Source organism: Microcaecilia unicolor, chromosome 3 (genome assembly GCF_901765095.1).
Source record: "Microcaecilia unicolor chromosome 3, aMicUni1.1, whole genome shotgun sequence".
Classification (NCBI taxonomy): domain Eukaryota; kingdom Metazoa; phylum Chordata; class Amphibia; order Gymnophiona; family Siphonopidae; genus Microcaecilia; species Microcaecilia unicolor.
Window position 1 is genome coordinate 248,713,044 of NC_044033.1, and position 21,570 is coordinate 248,734,613.

The following is a 21,570-nucleotide window of genomic DNA, read 5'->3' on the forward strand; positions in this document are numbered from 1 at the left end:
TCTATCTCTTTCTCTTTCCTTCCTCCCACCATCTCTCTGAGCCTAACACTTCTCCCTCCTTCTCTCCCTCAGCATCTCTCTGTATTTTCTCCCCCTCTCCCCCCCCCCCCCCATGTACAGTCCAGCATCTGTCCCTCCCCTTTTGGCCCTGTCTGAGGTTCTCTCTCAATTCTTTCCACCTCCACTACATGGTCCGGCATCTCTGCCTCCCAATTTGGCCCTGCCTGTGGTTCTCTCTCATTTTCCTACCTCCCTCCCTCAAACAGTCCAGCATCTCCCCTCCCCTCTGAGACCTGACTCTCTCCTTTCTCTCCCTCCCCACCCCCCCTGCATGGTCTGTCATCTCTCCCTCCCATCCCCTCCCAGACTTAACTTTCTATCAGGTCCCTCTGCCCCCTCCACACTCCCCCACCCAGTGTACCTTTTTAAATGCAAGTCTTTGGCCCTGCATGCCAATGGCAATCATTCCTAAAGGTTTCCTGTGGCCTGCACCATGCCTTTCCGTCTGACATGGCCTGCCCCTTCTAAAAACAGGAAGTTGGATCAGAAGGGATGGTCCAGGTCAGATGGAAAGGTCTGGTGCAGAGCACAGGCAGTCTTTGAGTATGGCTGCTGCTGGCCCGCAGGGCTGAGCACTTGCAAAATGGTGGGGGGAAGGGAGGGAGTGATGTCAGGCCATACAAAGTGAGGGGAGAAGTGAGAGGGAGGTAGAATTCTGGGCAACACGTGATTAATTATTAATCACGATTAACATGCTATTTATTATTCTTTTCTCAACAGATCAGTTTCACCTCTCAGAATCTTCTGATGAGCGACACTGTTAAGTTTCCATATTTTTACAGGACTGTTCCAAGTGAGTTGCACCTCTGCATTGGGATAGTCAAGTTACTAAAACATTTTGGCTGGAGTTGGGTTGGTATCATTGCATGTTATGAAGACAAGAGCATTAGGGCTGTCCAGATCCTGAAAGAAGGGATTGAGCAGAATGGAGGCTGTATCGAATTCATAGAAATTTTCAATAACGACAAATTCATGCCAACTGATTTTTCCAAACTTTATGAAAGAATCGATATGACATCAACTAGTGTGGTCATTTTCTATTGTAGTAGGGATTATATCTGGAATGTATTTGGAGATAGTGGTTATGTAAATATAACTAAAAAGGTCTGGATCACCACATATGAGCGGGACTTTGCCTCGCGTTATCCACTGGGCCAGAATGAGAAGAACATCACCTTGGCATTCACAGTCGCAAAGAAAAATATTCCAAGTTTTGCAAACTTTGTCCGTGAGGTGAATCCTATCCTGCTTGCAAATGATTATTACAGCTTGTCATGGTGGATGAGCCTGTGCCACAGTCAGTGCCAAAAGAGCATTAGAAGATCTTGCAATCTGAACATATCTTTGAAGTTTCTACCACAATGTGACACCAAGTACTTGGGGAGCAGCTACAGTGTGTACAATGCCGTGTACACCCTGGCACACGCACTGCATGACATGGTCACGTCTGGTATTGGAAATGATACCATGTGGAGCGGAGAAAGGAGAATTTTGGATTATTTGCCATGGAAGGTAAGATCAAAGTTAAAGGAGTCAAATACAATGTAATGGAAGATTTTAAAGATTGTTTTTCAACTCTGCCTTGACCGACAGTGCAAATGATTGTTTATTCTGTTTGTATGAAAATGATTTGGAATGTAGAACAAGATAAGACACAGCTCTAATAATTTGGTATGTGAAGGGAGAGGTGGAGCCTGTTTCGAGTTCAGACTGGCCACGTGGACTGAGAAACATGTGACCACATTCCCACATTATGGCTTGTTTACCTAAACAGAGATATTCTCAAGCATTCAGTAATTTTCCTTAGCTCTGAACATGAGTTCTAAGCCTAATAAAAAGAGGGGGCCTCTTACAGTGAAACCAGAAGCTCATCTATGGATGGACACATCGCATAGAAACAGACTCCTGGTCAGGAGACTCCAGCTTCGCTGAAAAAGGGGCTTCTCTCAGCTGATGTAAAAAGCCTGGATGATGTAATCACCAGTGATGTATGTATGTATGTATGTATATTATGATGTATTACTGCTTCTGTTCATGGTCAAGAGACTCCTAGCATTGCTTGGATGTAGAGACCAGTGATGTAACGATTGTTTCTTTTTAACTATAGATAAGTATTATTGTTTTTTTTCAGTTATGTAGCTTAATAATTGTGTATATATCTTAATCATTGTGTATATCTTAGAAGTGAATCTCTAATAAAAGTCTCATTTACCTAATACGAATCCAAAAGAATCCACAGTAACAGTCTGTGTTAGTGCTGTGTCAGTGAGGCAGGTTGTAAAACCAGGTCAGAACATTTACTAGCACAGAGTGGAAGAGAAGCCTTCATGAGAGGAGGAGAAGACAGAATGCTATGGAGACCCCTAAGAGTAAATTCAATAGAGGAGGAGCTGGCACGACACTTATGGATCAGATCGGTGCAGAAATGATTAGAATATTGGAAAAAATACTTGTAATTACCAATATTCTGGCTAAGCACTGTTCTGTAATTTCCTGCATATCTTTGGCAGCATTTAGTTAGCAGGTGGGCAAACACAACATCAGGGGCTGGGTGTAGGCCACAGTGATGCTTGTAACTTATAGAATATTGTAAGCTACATGGGTATCTCCCACAACTAAGTGTGACCATTTATAGCAGCTCAATATCTTGGTTTAAATTCTTGCGTCTTAAGCACATATATACCCTGTAAGCTAGTGCTTGCATTCCCTTATATAACAGGCTCCCGCTAGCTGCTCTGTTATAGAATCGCTCCTCTAAGTCACAGTGGTCACAGAACTGCTCAGCCATAGATGCCTTACCCACGAGGAGAAAATAGTGACTCTGTGCTAAAGGGACAAAAATGTAAACACACCTTGTGCTCAAAGGTACAAATATGCAGTTTAGCTTCCTCCCGCGGCCCAGTGGAGGTGGCTTGACAATGGAAGCGGCAGAGATAGCAGTGGTGTTCCTCGGTCGGCTGCCACCTGGGGTGGATTGCCACTATGCACCCCCCGGGGGGCAACATTGCTCCCCCCTGGTGCAGCACAACACCCCCAAGTGCATCATCTCCAAGCCCCTCCCGGCTCATCACCTCCAAGTCCCCCCCCCCCCCCCCCCGGGTGCATTCATCTTACCAGCAGAGGGAACAGGGAACCAGCAGAGCTGACAGCTGCGTGGCTGCTCCCTGCACTCCTCCTGCACCGTGCACCCGGGGCGGACCACCCCCACCGTCTCGCCCTCGGTAGTCCACTGAGACATAGCAAGAAGGGGGAAGGTTAGGCCTGGCAAGGGAAAACAAATAAAAGGGGAGTGGGATAAAGGAAGGGTGAGATCATTGTAACCTCTAAGCTGAGCAGGAGTCCTCCACCTACAGTCCTGCCACTGGGTGGTGCTGTTTCACTATTACATTTTCAATAGTGAGGAACAGGCAAACTCTGCAAGACTCCAGGGAAACTGCCTACCCCTAGCGATTGAAGCCACAATATTGAAACACTACCCCTTACTGGCAGCAATGCAGATGGAGGACTCCCGCTAAGCTTAGAGGAAACAAGGGTTGAGATGCCACTGGGCACCCAAGGTGGAGGGAGGATAAGGAAAGAGAAGGTGCTTTTTCTCCTGGCAGAAAGGAAGGGTGGATGATGGACATCTTGCAGGGAAGGAAGGGGAAATGTTGGACATAGAGCAGGAGAAAGGAAGAGGAACACAAATGCTAAATATAGCATAGGGGAGATGGAAGAGAACGGGACTTGTTGGACTATGGTGGGATAGAGAAAGAAAGATGCTAGCCTATAGGGAGAGGTGAGGAAAAGAAGGACAGTGCTGGACATGGGGCAAGAGAAGAGAGGGGAGAATCTGGACATGGCATGCAGAAAGACAGAGAAAGAAGGGAAGCTAAGGAGACACTGGGTAAGGCGAGAGAGAGAGAGAGATGGGGAATGAGAGGGCTGGGCTGATGAAGATGGAAAGCTATAGGTTAATGCAGTAGCAAAAGAGATTGAGGATTGTACAGTGAGAAGAAGGGATGAAATAAGTCAAAAAAGAAAAATTGTTTTGCTTTTGTAAATGTTTGAAATTACATGGGTAACTTGGCAGTATTGAAATTTTACCTTTTATTCTTTAGCTTCATCATTATCTGAAGAACGCTCACTTTAAGAACGGTCTTGGTGAAGAGATTTCTTTTGATGAGAATGGAGACCTCACCATTGGATACGATATCATCAACATTGTCTATCTACCTAATGGGATACAGAGGAATGAAATTGTTGGAAGTTATAACCCTTATGCTCCTCCAGGACAGGATTTCACCATTGACGAGAAGGCTATAGTGTGGGAGAGCGACTTCATTGAGGTAAGACTTGAGTTCCACTAAAATATGATGAAACTTACAGAAACCACAGGAAAATACTTTTACCTAGATTCAGGAGATATAAGATATTCGTGTGTTGCCCCGCCTATGCTCTACCTAGACTCCACCCCTATAGATGTTCCCTTGTAAAATATGCCCTGTTGAAGAGACATGTGTAGTAACAGAATAGTAAAAGGTAGATTTTTGGTGTTCACACATCATTGCTTTAGACCGCCTTGGGTGAATTTCTCCAACAAGATGGTAAATAACTCTTAATAAATAAATAAATGTACACGAAAGAGTTAACTGACTATCCAGCTTATTTTCGAAAGTGATCGCCAGCCATTTCGCGACATAAATCGGGAGATGGCCGGCGATTTCTCAAAAGCGGCAAAATCAGTATAATCGAAAGCGGCATTTTTGACAGCATCGCCGCTTTCCCGTTGCTTCGCCGGTGAAAGTTCAAGGGGGCGTGTCGGTAGCTTAACGAAGGTGGGACATGGGCGGGCATGGGTGTGGCTACCAGATGGCTGGCTTTCGCCGATAATGGAAAAAAAAAGCGGCGTTAATCAGGATTTCGCAGGGTTTACTTGGTCCTTTATTTTCACAACCAAGCCTCAAAAAGGTGCCCCAACTGACCAGATGACCACCGGAGGGAATGAGGGATGACCTCCCCGTAGTCCCCCAGTGGTCACCAACCCCCTCCCACACTAAAAAAATAAAAATAAAAACCTTTTTTACCAGCCTGTATGCCAGCCTCAAATGTCATACCCAGCTCCCTGACAGCAGTATGCAAATCCCTGGAGCAGTTTTTCATGGGTGCAGTGCACTTCAGGCAGGCAGACCCAGGTCCATCCCCCCTACTTGTAACACTTGTGGTGCTAAGTGTTGAGCCCTTCAAACCCCCCCCACCCCAAAACCCACTGTACCCACATGTAGGTGCCCCCCTTCACCCATAAGGGCTATGGTAATGGTGTAAAGTTACGGGGAGTGGGTTTGGGGGGGGGATTGGGGGGGCTCAGCACCCAAGTTAAAGGAGCTATGCACCTGGGAGCTATTTGTGTATTTTTTAAACATTTTTAGAAGTGCTCCCTAGGGTGCACGGTTGGTGTCCTTGCGTGTCAGGGGGACCAGTGCACTACAAATGCTGGCTCCTCCCCTGACCAAATGCCTTGGATTTCGCCGGGTTTGAGATGGCCGGCATTTTTTTCCATTATCGCTGAAAAACAAAACCGGCCATCTCAAACCCAGCGAACTCTGGCATTTGGCCGGGCTAAACCGTATTATCGAAAAAAAAGATAGCCGGCCATCTTTTTCGATAATACGGTTCCGGCCAGCTGTAGCGCTGCCGCCAAAATAGATAGCTGGTGATCTATTTCGCCGGCGACGTTCGATTATGCCCCTCCACATCGCGCAATAACCAGCAATATTCAGAGCTGACCAGCTAAGTTTAGCGGGCAAATAGGATCACATAAATAGCAGTCCTATTTTTGTCTGTTATTAACTGAACAGCATATTTGCTTAGCCAGATAAGTTAGCGCTGGCCAAAATACCCAGATTATTCAATACCGGTCACCCGAGTTTGATTTGTTCTTCTCATTCTCAAGGCACAGACTGTAGAAGTCTGCCCAGCATTGTTTTTCTTCAATGTTCTAAAGCTAACGTCGAAGCCCCTTGAAATTTACACTGCAGCCCACCTCTATCCATTCAGTCATAATCAGGGCGTAGACTGTAGAAGTCTGCCCAGCACTGGTTTTGCTTCCCAATTACAGGCGTCGCCACCCAATCTCCGCTAAGACTCCATGGATTCATTCCTTCTAAACAGGATTCCTTTGTGTTTATACCACACATGTTTGAATTCGATTACCGTTTTTATCTCCACCACCTCCTGCGGGAAGGCATTCCACATATCTACCACCCTTTTCCGTGAAAAAAATGCTTCCTGACATTACTCCTGATTCTGTCCCCCTTCAATCCATGTCCTACCACCTTCCCATCTCCGGAAAAGGTTTGTTTGCGGATTAATACCTTTCAAATATTTGAATGTCTGTACCATGTCACTCCTGTTTCTTCATTCCTCCAAGGTAACTTAAGCAATGACAATGTCAACCAAAGTTCTGGCTGTTGGTTGCGTACTTAAACTTAGCCAATTTTAAACCTTAATCAGTGAAAACTGAATATTCAAGATACCTACCTAAAAGATTCCCTAGCAAACTCCTACTTTAAAAATTAATCGTGACAATTACCTGCTCCAGACAGGAATATTTTTAGAAATCTGACTAAGGTACAGTTAGGTATCTAGACCCTTTACAAACTGATCTCTCTGTGGTAAGTTTGATTTTCAAACAAAACTTCTGAATTACTGGTCAGAAAAGGAATGCTGCATTTTATACATAACTTTTGAGTGTCAAATAAAGTTTTATAAGTTGTTTTCTCATTCTTCAGACACCGCCACAATCCAGATGCAGCCCGAGTTGCCATCCTGGTTTCAGGAAATTAATCAAGGAAGGACAGCCCGTCTGCTGCTACGACTGTATTCCATGTGCGGAGGGAGAGGTCTCCAACCAAACTGGTGGGTGATATGATGGGCAAAACCAAAACAAGAGAAAGAGGAGTTAAACACTCTACAGAAAGTATCAAACAGTACTATGAGAGAATGAATAAGACCATGGGCTTCCAAAAAAGAGGAAGGGGACAGTAGAGGTAAAAACACCAAAATGTTTTAATAAAAATCCATAAATATAATGATATCTGCTTAGTTGCACCCACTCAATGGTGAAATGAGGCATTATATTATTATTGATTCACAGAACATGTGGGTAACACAAGGCTGTAGATTCTTCACGATGGTCCCTGCTTTGCGAAATTACGCAAGGGTGAAAATCTGGAGATTCCAAATCTAAACCACAGTTTGGTTTGACATTATTTTTCCTTGGAGAATAAGGGGAATTATCAGTTATAGTCCCTCTCCTCACTCGATGGTCAAGCATAGCAGACCAAACAGGAAAAAGTAGAGACTGATGAAAGGACGATTCCACCACTGGAGATGTTATGGAGAAACACTTTATTGCAAATGTTAAGGGACCCTTAACATTTGCATCAATAAAGTGTTTCTCCTTAACATCTCCAGTGGTGGAATCGTCCTTTGATCAGTCTCTACTTTTTCCTGTATGGTCTTTCTGAAGTAGAGGTTTTGTTCTGTTTGAGTTTTGACTCCAAGCATTGCAGACTCCATCAGTAACAAAACTAATGCAGTATAATTTCATAAGGGGGCACTTAGGGGCTCATTTTCAAAGCAGATGGATGTCACAAAATGTCAAAAAGGGTGTCCGAGTGCTGGAAACATCCTAATACTGATTTTGGAAAGGCAGAAAACGGATATTCAACTCTACAGTTTGTCCAAATACAAGGGCCATGTTGTGAGCAGCAATAAATGACAGGGAATAAATGTTGAAGTCTAAAAGAAAAGGAAGTCTTTATTTAGACCTGTTTCAGTAATATCTAGGGTACAGAAAGGTGGTCTGATTGAACCCCTGACCACTAGAAGGATTAAGGCATGAGACCTCCTTAATCCCCCAATTGTCGCAGACCCCCTCCCACTCCTTTGAAAGTGAAACAGGAAAGGTATACCGGGCTGTATGGCAGCTACAGGTAGACATTCTCAACAGCTCCGCAAGAATTTCTGAGGAGTAGTCTAATGGTTAGTGCAGTAGGCAGTAAACCCAGGGACCCAGGGTCAAGTCCTAAAGTAGCTATACATTTTTTTTGTTTGTTTAATTTTCAGCCCTCCAGAAACAGAAAACTGCCTATCGTACTTAAATATATGAGACACCTGCAAACCTGAGGACTATTGAGGTGGTGTACCTTCAGGTACAGTAGGTTTGCAAAAAGTGCTGCCATACAGACAAATGAAGGTCGAGAAACTCCATCTTGTTGAAAGAAATCAAGGGAGGGAGAGAACAATAGGGAAACTCTTGGTAATTCAACTGGGCATTGTTTTTCATTTTTGCTGAATGATATGCAACAACATGGGATATGACGTTGACTTGTCCTCTGAAATTCAGTGTTATTTCTGTGGCCCAATTTAACTTTGTGGGCATCGACACTGAATATCTTCTGCAGTTACCCAAATCTGTGTCCTGATCACCCCAGTTCTCCATGGACAGTGTTGCATCTGCCATACGGAATAATCAGCGCCAGTCCCTTGTAAATGCCATTGAATATCCTCTCCTAAGGTGTTGTCACGATTGTGGTTGTGACCCCTCTCAGACTCACCTTATTTCAGGCGGTCAGCTTCTGAGCTGGCTTCTGTCTGTTCTTCCTGAGTTAGTTCTGTCTCTGTCTTGGCTGCTTCCAGCATGGCTCTGATTACTCCACTATACTGCACCTGTGTGTGTTAAGCCTCTCTGTGCTTCAGTATGCTTTCTGCCTGTGGTTTGGTTTGTGTTCCTCTTGCCCTCTGGTGGCCAGAACCGGTGGCTGCCATAGACTTTCCAGATTTTCTTTTTGGTCTGGTCCAGATATTCCAGCCCTCCAGACTTGGTTTGAAGTTTGGCAGCTAACTGTTACGTCTGTGCTTTCCTCGCCCTCAGGTGGCCAGAATGGGTGGCTGCTATGGACCATCACCCGTTCCAGATTTTAGCTCAGTCCGATCCGGATCTTCCAGGCTGCCAGGTTTGCTTGTGTTGTTTGAGCCTGCACAGCACCCATAGCTGCCTGGTGATTGCAGCAGCTGAGCCTCAACGGCTTCTGGGCTTATTAGCCATCTTGAAACATTTCTGCTTTGCCTTTGCATCATCTAAGGCCCTGGTATGTTGGGGTGCTGTTGCACTTCTGCTGAGTCCAGTTTCTAGTTTGGTTCCCTGCCTTGATTCTTGTCTGTTCTAGTTAGTCGGTGGATAGTTAGCTCAGCTTGTTGTTTGTTTGTTAGTCTTGTCTCTGGGTTATAGTTTTGTGTTTAGTCCTTGTCTTTTTGTATCTTAGTGGCTGCTCTGCAGCTTTTAGTTTTGTGTCTTGTTAGTCAGGGTTTTGTTCCCTGTTTAGGGGCGGCTTGCAGCTTCCAGTTTCTGTCCCCTAGCTTATCCTGTCCCTGCCTTGTGTTGTATTGTCTTTCTGTGAGTTCTAGCCCAGGTTTCCTGCCTTTTGCCCATGTTCATTCCTTTCCCCTCTGACCCTCAGTCCCTGTGCTGCCTAGCTGTTATCCAGCTCCTGCCCTGTCCTGCTGGCCACCTGAAGCCAGGAGCTCAACTCTTGGTGGAAAGTGGCCAGGTGCAGGTGAAGCCTAACTGTTGTCAAAGTTCTGCCTTGCCCCTGGTGTGGGGGTGGTTTTGCCTGCCACTGCCGCTCCTCGGCAGTGGCCCAAGGGCTCACAAACCCAGTTCCTGCTTTGAGAACGTGACAGAATGCAAAGGCCATGAGCTCGGCAAGATCACCCGACCTGCTGGGCCTCCAGCCTAGAGTTTCTGCTCCTGTTTCCCTTGTGAAGTCCGGTTCTGGCCTTATTGTTGTTTTTGACCTTTTTATGACACTGGAGGAATATCGTAGAAAACTTTTGTCTGATCCACGTGTGAGGAAGCTGCATGAAGCTTCAGTGGAGAGGAAGCGTGTCTGGAGGCTTGGGCACAGGGTAAACCCAGTTTCTGCCATTGATCTTAGGACCCCGCTCTGGGAATACCATCGCCTACTTGTCTCCGACCCAGCCCTGTGGGATACTCTGGAAGCTGTCGTTGAGAGAGAGCTTGTTGCGAATCCTGAGGTCCAGGCGTACTATCAGTCCATCCGGAGGGACGCTCTCAGCCAAAGTGTTCCAGAATCCAAGCCGAGTTACAGCTCCAGGCAAGCCGCTGAGCCCATGCTAAGTGCCAGGTCCAGCCAAGCTCTGATTCCTGTCCAAGCAGCGCTTCTAACCGAGCCTCCAATCCCAGTTCAAGTAGTGCCTCCAGTCAAGCCTCTGAGTCCAGTCTGAGGGACGCTTCTAATTGAGCCTCTGATTCCTGTCCGAGCAGCGCTTCTAACCGAGCCTCCAATCCCAGTTCAAGTAGCGCCTCCAGTCAAGCCTCTGAGTCCAGCCCGAGGGATGCTTCTAATTGAGCCTCTGATTTCTGTCCAAGCAGCGCTTCTAACCGAGCCTCCAATCTCAGTTCAAGTAGCGCCTCCAGTCAAGCCTCTGAGTCCAGTCAAAGGGACGCTTCTAATTAAGCCTCCGATTCCTGGTCAAGTGGCACTTCTGGCCGAGCCTCCAGTCCCAGTTCAGGTGGCACGTCCAGTTAAGCCCCTGAGTCCAGTCCGAGGGATGCTTCTAATTGAGCCTCCGAGTCCTGTTCAAGTGGCGCTTCTGGCCGAGCCTCCGGTCCCAGTGCAAGTGGCACGGCCAGTTAAGCCCCTGAATCCAGTCCAAGGGACGCTTCTGACCGAGCCTCCGATGCCAGTTCAAGTGGCCCTGCTAGCCAAGCCGCTGCCAAGTTCCAGTGCCAGTCGAGATGCTGAGTCCGGAACGAGTTGCATTTCTGGCCAAGATGCTGAGTCCACTCCGAGTTTGAGTTCCAGCCAAGAAGATGCTGAGTCCGGATCGAGTTGCAGCTCCAGCCAAGTTGATGAGTCCAAGCCGAGTTCCAGCTCCAGTCAAGCTGCTGAGTCCAGGCCGAGTTCCAGTTCCAGCCAAGATGCTGCACCTAAGCCGAGTTCCAGTTCCAATCAAGATGCTGAGTCCAAGTCAAGTTTCAATTCCAGCCAAGTTGCTCAGTCCCAGCCGAGTTCAAGTTCCAGCCAAGCTACTCCTGGTCATGTTTTGAGGCTCCTCCGTAGATTCCACCATTGCTACCCGTGGAGACCTGAATTCCCCGTGGAGGTAGGGGGGTCTTGAGGAGGAGGTACTGTTATGTCTGTGCTTTCCTCACCCTCTGGTGGCCAGAACGGGTGGCTGCTATGGACCATCACCCATTCCAGATTTTAGCTGAGTCCGGTCCGGATCTTCCAGGTTGCCAGGTTTGCTTGTGTTGTTTGAGCCTGCACAGCACCCATAGCTGCCTGGTGATTGCAGCAGCTGAGCCTCAACGGCTTCTGGGCTTATTAGCCATCTTGAAACATTTCTGCTTTGCCTTTGCATCATCTAAGGCCCTGGTATGTTGGGGTGCTGTTGCACTTCTGCTGAGTCCAGTTTCTAGTTTGGTTCCCTGCCTTGATTCTTGTCTGTTCTAGTTAGTCGGTGGATAGTTAGCTCAGCTTGTTGTTTGTTTGTTAGTCTTGTCTCTGGGTTATAGTTTTGTGTTTAGTCCTTGTCTTTTTGTATCTTAGTGGCTGCTCTGCAGCTTTTAGTTTTGTGTCTTGTTAGTCAGGGTTTTGTTCCCTGTTTAGGGGCAGCTTGCAGCTTCCAGTTTCTGTCCCCTAGCTTATCCTGTCCCTGCCTTGTGTTGTATTGTCTTTCTGTGAGTTCTAGCCCAGGTTTCCTGCCTTTTGCCCATGTTCACTCCTTTCCCCTCTGACCCTCAGTCCCTGTGCTGCCTAGCTGTTATCCAGCTCCTGCCCTGTCCTGCTGGCCACCTGAAGCCAGGAGCTCAACTCTTGGTGGAAAGTGGCCAGGTGCAGGTGAAGCCTAACTGTTGTCAAAGTTCTGCCTTGCCCCTGGTGTGGGGGTGGTTTTGCCTGCCACTGCCGCTCCTCAGCAGTGGCCCAAGGGCTCACAAACCCAGTTCCTGCTTTGAGAACGTGACACTAGCCTCACCCGTAGCTGCCTCATGATTCCTGCAGCTGAGTTCAGCTGCTGATGGGTTTATTACCACCTGGAACCTTCTGAGTTGGCCTTTGCATCGTCTAAGGTCCCTGGTTTGTTGGTGCTTTCTTGTTTCTTGTATTGTCCCTTGTTTGATTCTAGTTAGTCTGTGTGTAGTTTAGCTTAGGTTTATTTGCTTACTTCCCTAGTCTTGTTTCTGGTCTGTATTCCTTGTCTGTTTCCCTAGTCTTGTTTTTGTTTGTCTGTGTCTCTTGCTTAGTGGCTGCTCTGCAGCTTTCAGTCCTGTCTCTTGTCTGTCAGTATTTGTACCCTGTTTTAGTGGCTGCTCTGCAGCTTTCAGTCCTGTCTCTTGTCTGTCAGTATTTGTACCCTGTTTCAGTGGCTGCGTGGCAGCTTTCAGTTCCTGTCCTTTAGCTTGTCCATTTCCTGCTTTCTGTAGTATTGTCTGTCTGTAAGTCCTAGCCCAGTTTCCTGCCTTGCTGCCCATGTATATTCCTTTCACCTCTGACCCTCAGTCCCTGTTCAGCCTAGTTGGTATCCACTGCCTGCCCTGTCCGGTAAGTCCTGCTGGCCGCCTGCACCCAGGGGCTCAAATCCTGGGGAAGGGCGGTCAAGCGCAGGTGAAGTCTAGCTGTTTCTGTCAGAGTTCTGCCTTGTCTCTGGTGTAGGGTGGTTTTGCCTGCCACTGCTAGTCCACGGCAGTGGCCCAAGGGCTCACGAACCTAGGTTCTGCCTTGAAAGCCTGACAGGTGTTCAGGCAGGAACCACACTTTCCAAGGGACATAAAATATTGATAAAAAAAACAGTATGGGCTGTTAATCCTAAAAGGTAATCTAATACTCCAGAGAACTGAAAAACAGCCAAACACAATCCAAAGGGCTGTATGGAATGAATGTAAAGAAATGAGGAAAGTGGGAAATACCCTCAGAAACCAAGGCTTCTGCCAAGGTCTAATCAACAAGACACTATTATCTATAAAAGACTTTGTTCCTGATGAAGCCCTGTTATGGGTGAAACGAATCGGGCCCCGTTGAAAAACAACAGTTGAATTGTGGGGTTGTCAAGCCAGCATTTATTAAGCTAAGTTGATGCATGCCATGCTGTAGCTTGAACAATTTTTGTTACTCGGTTATCTTTAATATTTGTGCTCTATTATGGGCTTTTGTGTATAAAAAATTGTGCTCTATTATGGGCAATTTTGCATGATGCTCCTATATGGGCATTTTTGAATGAGTGGAGTAGGGAATATTTACCCCATGAAAGAAACTTGATCACGGGCACAAAGTCTTTTATAGATAATAGTGTCTTGTTGATTAGACCTTGGCAGAAGCCTTGGTTTCTGAGGGTATTTCCCACTTTCCTCATTTCTTTACATTCATTCCACACAGCCCTTTGGATTGTGTTTGGCTGTTTTTCAGTTCTCTGGAGACATAAAATATTGACCCACTGTCCGTTCTTCTATAGTCTGTTGCTACAATGTAAAATTGTCCATAATATAAGAGAACTATTTTCAGTGTCATGAAACCAATGCTCTTTATGAGATACTTAGACAATATTCTTCATTTGTAGATGGTGACACCTGTTGGAAGTGCCCAGAAGACCAATGGCCCAATCACAAAAGAGACACTTGCATCCCAAAGTGATAACCTTCCTGTCCTATGAAGAACCTTTGGGGATACTATTGACTTCCATCAGCAGTTTTTTCTTTCTGGTCACTGCAGTAATACTGGGAATCTTTATTAATTATCGAGACACTCCCTTAGTGAGAGCCAACAACCGGGACCTCAGTTACATTCTCCTCATCTCTCTCATGCTCTGCTTCCTCTGCTCTTTAATATTCATCAGCCGTCCAAACAAAGTGACCTGCATTCTCCAACAGACTGCATTTGGGATCATTTTTGCCATCTCTCTCTCCTCCATCCTTTCAAAAACCATCACTGTGGTCATGGCCTTTCATGCCACCAAACCTGGAAGCAAGCTCCGGAAATGGATGGGTTCCAGGTTCTCAAACTGTATGGTCCTTTCCTGTTCCCTTCTTCAGGCTCTTCTCTGTCTCACCTGGTTGTGTACTGCTCCTCCATTCCCATATCTTAATATGAGATCAGAAATTGGAACAATACTAATTGAATGTAATGAAGGGTCAATAGTTGCATTTTACTGTGTTCTGGGTTACCTGGGATTTCTGGCTGGTATCAGCTTCATCGTAGCTTTCCTAGCAAGAAATCTCCCCGACACTTTCAACGAGGCCAAGTACATCACCTTCAGCATGCTGGTGTTCTGCAGCGTCTGGATATCCTTCATCCCAACGTACCTGAGCACCAAGGGCAAGTACATGGTGGCAGTGGAGATATTTGCTATCTTGGCCTCCAGTGCTGGACTCCTGTGCTGTATCTTTATCCCCAAATGCTACATTATTCTGCTAGAACCCAATAAGAACAGCAGGAAATACCTAACAAAAACTACTGGAGGAAATATTTAAAGACATGCTACTGCCTAAAGATAAATGGATAAATTATCACCTCTGTCTTTATTTCTGATATTAATTTTTTTTTTGATTTGGCACTTTTCTTTTGGGCAAAACGGTATAGAAAAGAACATTTTTTAAAAATGGAGAAAATAACAGAAAGGAAGACCAATTTACAAACAGGATAGAGACAGATAAAAAAAGTGGAAGAGGGATTGTTAGAGAGGGAGGCCTACAACTAGTCCTGTCAGTGGCACTGCTCCTTATGGTTCAAATGCTCAGTTTAGAAGGGATTGCTGAAATGTAATTCTCATCTTAAATGGATTATTTGCATATTTAAATATTACTATTATTGTATAGTCTAAATTGATAAGTGGTTCTGAAGCCAGATTTCCAGGATATCCAAAATTAATATTTACATAGTAACATAGTATGTGAAAACGGTCCATCCAGTCTGCCCAACAGTTGCACTCATTATCAATTCATACTTTGTAACGTCATATGTGCTACTTTTTGTGTATACCCTACTTTGATTTGTACCTGTGCTCTTCAGGGCACAGACCGTATAAGTCTGCCCAGCACTATCCCCGCCTCCCAACCACCAGCCCCGTCTCTCAACCACCGGCTCTGGCACAGACCGTATAAGTCTGCCCAGCACTATCCCGCCTCCCAACCACCAGCCCCACCTCCCACCACCGGCTCTGTCACAGACCGTATAAATCTGCCCAGCACTATCCCTGCCTCCCACCACCAGCTCTGGCACAGACCGTATAAGTCTGCCCAGCACTATCCCTGCCTCCCAACCACCAGTCCCACTTCCCACCACCGGCTCTGGCACAGACCGTATAAGTCTGCCCAGCACTATCCCCGCCTCCCAACCACCAGCCCCGCCTCCCGATCTTGACTAAGCTCCTTATCATGAGTCTTTATCATGAGTCTTTCATTGATGTTTCTGGGACATAGACTGTAGAAGTCTGCCCAACTCTGTCCTTATGTTCCACCTACTGGAGTTGCTGTCAAAGCCCACTCCAGCCTATCCAAATCCATCTTGTCATTTGCAGGACCCAGACCGAAAAATTCTGCCTGGCACGGTCTTCGGTTCCAGTTACTGAAGTTGACATTAAAGCTCTTTCCAGCCTAACCTAAACTTTTTATTTTTGTTTTATACCATCTCTTTTTCTAAATAGAGTTCTTCTATATTCATCCCACACCTTTTTGAATTCTACCACCTCCTTCAGGAGGGCATTCCAGGAATCGACCACCCTCTCCGTGAAAAAGAATTTCCTGACATTGCTCCTAAGTCTACCTCCCCACAACCTCAGCTCATGTCCTCTAGTTTTATTGCTTCTCCTTCTCTGGAAGAGATTTGTTCCTATATTAATACTTTTTAAGTATTTAAATGTCTGTATCATATCTCCGTCCCTTCTTTCCTTTAGACTATACTTATTCATGTCTTCCAGTATCTTCTCATACGTCTTTTGGTGCAAGCCCCATATCATTTTTGTCTCCTTCCTCTGGACCACTTCTAGTCTTTTTACATCCTTAGCAATATGCGGCCTCTAAAACTCAAAACAGTACTCCAGGTGGGGCCTCACCAACGACTTGTACAGAAGCATCAACACCTCCTTTCTTCTGCTGGTTTCTCCTCTCTGGATGCAGTCATGCATCCTTCTGGCTACGGCCACCACCTCAACACACTTCTTTTTTGTTTTGAGGTCATCAGACACCATAATCCCAAGGTCCTTCTCCCCATGTGTGAATATCAGCCTCTCACCTGCTAGGGCATACATCTCCCTAGGGTTTCTACTCCTCAAATGCATCATTTTGCACTTCTTTCCATTAATTTTTAATTGCCAAACGTTAGACCATTCTTCTACCTTTTGCAGATCCCTTTTTATATTTTCCACTCCGTCCGGGGTGTCCATGCTATTACAAATCTTAGTATTATCTGGTCTGATAGAACTTTAGAAACAATAGTAGTAGTAGGTAGTGATAATAGCATTTGTATATAACGACCCCTAATTCTAGAAACCTGTGGGGGGAGCATGGACGGGTCTGGAGGATGCCCAGCACTTGCGCTCACATGTCGTAGAATACCTGCAGTTATGCGTCTCACCCATTTGGTTGGCGTAGATATTCGTACCTATAGTTGTGCATGTAATAATGGACTTATGTTAGTATTTTTAAACTGGAATCACAGAAGCAATTGCAAATATAGAATCTACACTGAGCACGCAACATCCCAGATCCCCTAACTTGGAAACAAATACACAGAAAATACAAATATGCAATTAGACAAACCAAAAGGTCCTACTATAAAACCAAACTAGGACCGGATAACAAAGATCTCTAGAAACTATTTCAACTCGTAAATAAGCTATTAGACACCACCCCTGTCACCACATCCAACACAGACATCCCACCTGCAGACAAACTGGCCACCTACTTTAAAGACAAAATAACAAAACTACGCAGCACTCTTCCTCATCACAACACCAATATTGAAAACTCCTTCGACAACATGGACCTAATCCCGGGCGGATATCCAGCTGACCGAACCTGGTCAACATTCAATCCACTCACCACTGAATCAGTCACACAAGCGACTCATAGGTTCGCCAACACCCACTGCAAACTGGACACATGTCCCAGTCACCTACTTAAATACGCCCCCAACCGATTCATAGAAGACCTTATATCCTACCTAAACTTCATGTTACAACAAGGCTCCTTCCCCAAGGAATATAGCAACATCCTACTTACCCCAATACTTAAAGACACCAAGAAAAAAAACAAATAATCTCACCAACTATCGACCAGTTGCGTCTATCCCTCTAGTAGTAAAATTGATGGACAGCTTGGTAACCATACAGCTTACGGAATACTTGGACAAGTTCTCAATACTGCACGATTCACAATCAGGATTCCATCCCCACCATAGCACTTAAACCATACTAGTCACTCTCCTGGCCAAACTCAAGCAGGAAATAGCCATAGGTAAAAGCATACTTCTCCAATTTGACATGTCGAGCGCATTCAACATGGTAAACCACAACATACTACTGAAACTCCTTGGCAACTTTGGGATTGATGGAAACGTACTTAACTGGATCAAGGGCTTTATTACCACCAGAACATACCAAGTAAAATCAAACTCAAATATATCACCACTGTGGAAAGCAGCCTGTGGAGTACCTCAAGGATCACCATTATCACCAATACTCTTGTTTTGTTTTTACATTTTTTTTTGTATCCCACGCTTTCCCACTCATGGCAGGCTCAATGCGGTGGGCAATGGAGGGTGAAGTGAGTTGCCCAGAGTCATAAGGAGCTGCCTGTGCCGGGAATCAAACTCAGTTCCTCAGGACCAAAGTCCACCACCCTAACCACTAGGCCACTCCTCCACTTCAACATGATTATTATTATTATTTTATTTATTATTTATTGCATTTGTATCCCACATTTTCCCACCTCTTTGCAGGCTCAATGTGGCTTACAGTACATCATGGATAGTGGAAATAAGAAGAGAATAGACATTTGTTATTACAGAAGGATTTTGGGTTACATGGTAATGGAATACATGATAGTAATATATGATGATACCACTGACAAAGTCCTTGTCCAGTCGAGGTCTCAACCCATTCATCTATGCAGATGACGTTACAATCTACATTCCCTTCAGACAGGACTTGACAGAAATAACCAATGAAATTAATGATGGCCTCAACATCATGGACTCCTGGGCAAAAACTCATTCCAATTGAAACTGAACACTGAAAAAACACACTGCCTCATCCTCTCATCACAACACAACAAATACAAACCTGCAACTATAAGCACCCCAGGACACACACTCCCTACATCAGATAGCTTAAAAACACTCAGCGTCACACTCGATCACAACCTAACACTCGAGAACCAAGTAAATACCGTAATAAAGAAAATGTTCTATGCAATGTGGAAACTCAAACGAATGAAACCTTTCTTCCTGAGGGAAACTTTTTGAAACCTAATACAATCAATGGCCCTAAGCTATGCAGATTACTGTAACGGAATCTACGCGGGATGTAAAGTACAACTCACAAAAAAACTCCAGACCGCCCAAAATACAGCAGCCAGATTGATATATGGTAAAACACGATTTGAAAGTGCTAAACCCCTATGAGAAAAGTGGCACTGGCTCCCAATCAAAGAACGGATCATCTTCAAAATCTGCACCTTGGTACACAAAATCATCTACGGCGTAGTACCAGGATACATGACAGACCTAATAGATCTACCAACCAGAAACAGAATCAGATCATCACGATCATACCTAAACCTACATTATCCAAATTGTAAAGGACTAAAATACAAAACAACTTACGCATCCAGCTTCTCCTACATAAGCACACAACTATGGAATGGACTCCCAAATGCTGTGAGAACAATCCATGGCCACTTAAACTTCAGGAAATCACTCAAAGCTCACCTCTTCAAAAAGACCTATCCCACCGATCCAACATAAATCCCAGCACCCAGCAACACAGCATAACTAATGATCGTACTGGACAATTTATTATTTTCACTTCCTTCGACCCCTTGATGCCTAATCCACACCTACCTCATCTGACCACAATATAACTTTGTATCTGCTATCAACCGAATTGGCAAACACCTCTACGGTACTATGTAAGCCACATTGAGCCTGCAAATAGGTGGGAAAATGTGGGGTACAAGTGTAACAAATAATAAAATTAATATAATATAACCCACTGCATGCAAATCTTTATAAATGCAAATCTGTCTCATTCATATTCATTCTGCATATTCTGAACACCTAATTGTCTAGGTGCATCCCTAGATGGATGCTTTGGATATAGCACTTCACACTGAGATCCCAGATTACTTTGCCGCATTAACAATTCCCTGCGTTCTTGTGTGACATCTTCAATCTCTGAACGATCATGGATTCATGTGCGTACTGGAGGTCCACCAGAAAAAACACAATTTATTACTTAGCTCATTTCCTTTGGAAACAGTTTGCCTCTTTCTTTTTGTTCTGAGCCTTTGTTCAAAAAAAATATATAAGATAGGTCTAAAACCCCATGTTTCTTTCTACCTTGGCTTTTAAGGACCCTGGTGGTTCTGTTCATCTAGGAATTTAATGAGAGGAAACCTGCAGTCAACGCTATAATACTTGAATGCTTTCTTTTCCTGATTAACCTTTCTGTTCAAAATCACCTAAGGGAAATAAATGAAAGACAACAATAAACGATATTGGCTACATATGACTGGTATGGAGGTATATCTATAAGAAGTTGCCTAGATGGATGATCACATGGGTGGAGTATGGAGAGATCATGGATGAGGCCTACATTTACAGGCATACAACATAACATAATGTCATGTATGTGCATTCTTTAACAATCTAGGTGTGAACATTTATACCAGTTCTATTACGCTGATAGTGTATAAAGAAAAGTAGTCGCCAACTTTTCTTTCTAAAATAAGTACCAAATAGGCTTATATTTAGGGCTAAAAGTAGGTCTCTTTCAAAGAATCACCATCCACATAGACAAATTTATATTACACACCTGGAACGGCCTAAATCCCACTGCCACGTGACCTGATATACCCAAATGGAAATACTGTTGTTTACCTGTGAAGATGCTTATTCTATGCTGGTCAGCAGAAACGGCCCGGCATTGAATATCCGGGCTCATCACTGACCACGGCATATAGCCAGCCTGCCTCCCGTGTGTTGAATATTGGTTGGAATGTAAATATGTGCTTGTACTTTAAGCTTGTATTTCTATATATTATAAAAATGTGTGTAGATCACAACTCCACCCAAAGTACACCCAGATTATGCCACCAGGAATACCTACGTGAGGCACCACTTTGTCAGCATACAAATTCATAGGTAGTTCTTATATGACAATGCAGAAAAGTTGAAAGAATTCCATGAGCTATGCTGCACATGCTTTCCCCACTTGCATCATGAGTAAACAGCACCTACGGATTTTTTAAATCTTTCTAATTTTTACAAATGTATTACTATAGTTTTTGAACCCCCTTTACCATTCCACTGAGGATCTCTTTAGGTATCCACATGCTGTCTGTTATATTTTTTACAGTAACGAGCCAGTGTTATTAGCCAATGCAAAAGCTGGCTAACTATTCCCCTACATCACTGCTTTAAAATGTATATAAAACGCCCTCTGACATATTTAAATTCACTCATAGGGCATCCACTATTGGACACACTCAAGGTGAATGAGGATTTCTTTCTTTCATGGGGCCATTTCAAAAACACCAACACCAAATAACTCATAAATAACGAAGTGTGTAAGTGTCCTAGAATTCAAAATAAATATATGAATAGAACCAAAACTTCAGAAAAAGGACTAGAAAGCCTTCACTTATTTTTAAGGTGTTCTTTGTGTCAATACACTTAAACGAAGCTCCTCAGAGAAGAGATTCTCCAATTCCAAACTCTCCTCCGATGCCCCTTACTGCTTCAACCTACACGCCTGACCATGGGTTTCGCCATCTATGACTGTATCAAGGACTGAAGTGGCATCTCGAGCAACGATTCAGGAACGCTTCAAAGATGAAAGGATGTCGACCTCCAAGCATTCATAATTCTTGCAAAACATGGCGCATTAACGTTCTGCTCCCAAGAGGCACATCGATCGTACGTATAATAGAATATGTTTGCATCATACCTAATGGTCAAAGAAATGCCCTCCAGCTAAATATTTGCTTAGCAAAATGCATGCAAAGGACACATGATATTAATAATAAAGATTGTAATTGAATGTAAAGTCAAATAAGGGAATCTCAGAACTTCCTTCCCAACCCAATGTTCATCAAAATACAGATATTGAGACATGAAAATAACTGCATGAAAATAAGAAAAAATCAATGAAAAAATCTTCTCCACAGACAAGAATTTAAACAGGATGAGTAATGTCATCAAAAGTACCAAGAAAAGTAAATCAAATAAT

The 21,570-nt window shown here is 44.5% G+C and overlaps 1 protein-coding gene across 1 annotated transcript; it reads left to right on the plus strand.

The window, feature by feature from the left end:
• Positions 1-807: 807 nt before the first annotated feature.
• Positions 808-14,593, plus strand: LOC115464579 (vomeronasal type-2 receptor 116-like). Its single transcript, XM_030194943.1, is given in 5 exon segments — positions 808-1,572; positions 4,161-4,388; positions 6,831-6,957; positions 13,684-13,743; positions 13,746-14,593. Coding segments are annotated over 5 exon segments (2,028 nt in total).
• The last annotated feature ends 6,977 nt before the right edge of the window (positions 14,594-21,570 follow it).